Source organism: Anneissia japonica, unplaced genomic scaffold, assembly GCF_011630105.1.
Source record: "Anneissia japonica isolate Jap-2015-1 unplaced genomic scaffold, ASM1163010v1 scaffold288073_len612986_cov165, whole genome shotgun sequence".
Classification (NCBI taxonomy): Eukaryota; Metazoa; Echinodermata; class Crinoidea; order Comatulida; family Comatulidae; genus Anneissia; species Anneissia japonica.
This window is the reverse complement of record NW_022731366.1, coordinates 101,242-103,440: the sequence shown is the minus strand read 5'-3', so window position 1 is coordinate 103,440 and position 2,199 is coordinate 101,242. Positions and strand designations below refer to the sequence as shown.

The following is a 2,199-nucleotide window of genomic DNA, read 5'->3' as shown; positions in this document are numbered from 1 at the left end:
GTTTCGTTCTTTCCATGCCATTGTTAAAAATAGTTCACAATGTTTATCGAAAACTTTACTCTCAATAATATAATTAATAGAGTTTATACAATTTGTTGTTAAATTTAATATTCGTAATGGATTTCTAAATCTTCAAAGAAAAGATGATATTTAAGTTCAGGGAAGCTTGGTGTAAATAATTCCCAAAATATACATAAATCCTCTTGGTAACATATTAAATTTCTAATGTTATTTAATTCGTTACAGTCAAATACAAAATGATTGATGGTTTCCTTAATCACGCAATCACATAATAAGCATTAGCCAAAATCTTGAGGTGACCAAGACTCCTTTCTTCCTTCAAGGTGTAGTGAGTTAGAGCGAGCTTTAAATTTTAAGCTTGATGCATGGAAGTTACACTTTTATAATAATAAATACTTTTCTATTTTAGGTTCACTTTTATATCTTATATATATATGTATATATATATATTTCTTATTTACTTATATTATTATAGTTATACTATTACATAATCGTACCTATCATTGTATTTAAATTAAAATTGTATTATTTTCATAGAACTAAGCATCTAACCTGTAATTAAATGTTACAGATACTACTATCTAACAATTTTAATTTTACTTCAGTGTTTAGATCTGCGAAGTGACGTACGAACTTGCGTACGTACGTACATATTGCGTAACAATGTACGCGCAGACTGTTGAAGGTATGTTAACCAATCAAAAGCGTCAGCGGCAAATCAAATCAAAGCACTTCGTAAGCAAGATACAGCACACACATCGTAGGCAGGGCGTAACAGCCCAGTTAAATAGTTCAGTTTTCTTCGCTATAAAAATCACCTTTCCCGTCGGTGTATTTTGGTAAACTTTTTGTATGTTGTAGAGATAAAGTTTAACTATATAGGCCTATATTTTAAAAAAAACCAAGAACGTTTTTTTGCAATTATGTCCAACTTTGGTGCTTTAATTGGTGGGCTACTAGGCTTCATTCATGTTAACCAGCGCCTTAGAGTGATATTTTTGTTTAGTTCGTTATGTACGTTCATTGCTTGGCCTAGCAACGAAATATTCTATCGCTATGTAGGTCTACTGTACTAAAAAAATACCAGCCCAGTTTGGGCTTTAAGCAAGACGCAATAAATTGAAGGCACTATTTCGAATTTGTGATCAGTCGGGGAAAAAAAATCAGTGAAAATGAAAGTGATGACGTCACCACTGACTTCAATGTATTATTAACCATATTGTATAAGACTATTATTAACCAATATGATACCGTATATATGGGCATAATGGCTGTTGTATAAAATGCAGTGAACCATTAGTACGTCATGCTTGCCTAGATCACTTGCAATTTTAGTACTACTAAACGTGTCGGCGCCGAAACAACATCAAACAAAAAAGCAACTTCAAACAGAAAGGTAAATTGGTAAACATGAAGCGGTATATTGTAATATTGATGATCGGCTTGGCAAACTGTGTGCTGTACTGTATGAGGTTGAATCTGAACATTGCCATCACAGAAATGGTACGCAAAGAGAACACGACAGAAATAACTAATTATAATTCTAATAGCAGTGAGGTGGATCAACGAAGCAGCGTAAGTATGACCTATTAATATAACTGGTTAACGTTTTTTCAGTTCTATTGTTTTGTATAAAAATTGTGTAGCCTATTTTAGCAGTTTAAATTTTGATACTTGATATGTATTTTTAGCTTTTTACTGTTTTAATATTTTTATATAATAATTTCCACTTTTTAAGCAGTTTTGTATTTTTGTTTGTTTTTAAGTATAAGGACAGCCACTTGATGGCAAATCTTGTTTTTAATGAAAACAGCAATATTGTACTTCAATCAGAGTTCCTACCAGCTCCAAATTAACCGGCCTAGGCTTATACAGGCATTCACTTATCGGAATACAACCTGCGCCCTGCGACAAGTATTTCACTTTCCCTTAAGGCAGGCTCAGGTCGACACGGAACTCAACTCAACTCAACTGGTCGACATGAGCGCTCCGCGCAACTGAAAGGAACTGAACGCAACTGAAAGGAACTGAACGCAACTGACCGCAACTGAAAGGAACTGACAGTTGCGCATATTTGTCGACATGAGTCGAGTTGAGTTGAGTTGAGTTGAGTTCCTTTCAGTTGCCCATGTTCAACTTTTTGCGGAACTGAAAGGAACTGAAAAAAGCGCGAAAAAA

At 34.0% G+C, this 2,199-nt stretch overlaps 1 protein-coding gene across 1 annotated transcript in view; it reads left to right on the top strand.

Annotated features, from left to right (window-relative positions):
• Positions 1 to 1,380: 1,380 nt before the first annotated feature.
• LOC117115347 (sialin-like) overlaps positions 1,381 to 2,199 on the top strand; it is a 34,997-nt gene continuing 34,178 nt past the window's right edge. The window contains exon 1 of the mRNA XM_033259101.1: positions 1,381 to 1,596. Within this exon, the coding sequence (XP_033114992.1) occupies positions 1,432 to 1,596 (165 nt within the window). The 5' untranslated portion in view covers positions 1,381 to 1,431. The remainder of the gene's footprint in view (positions 1,597 to 2,199) is intronic.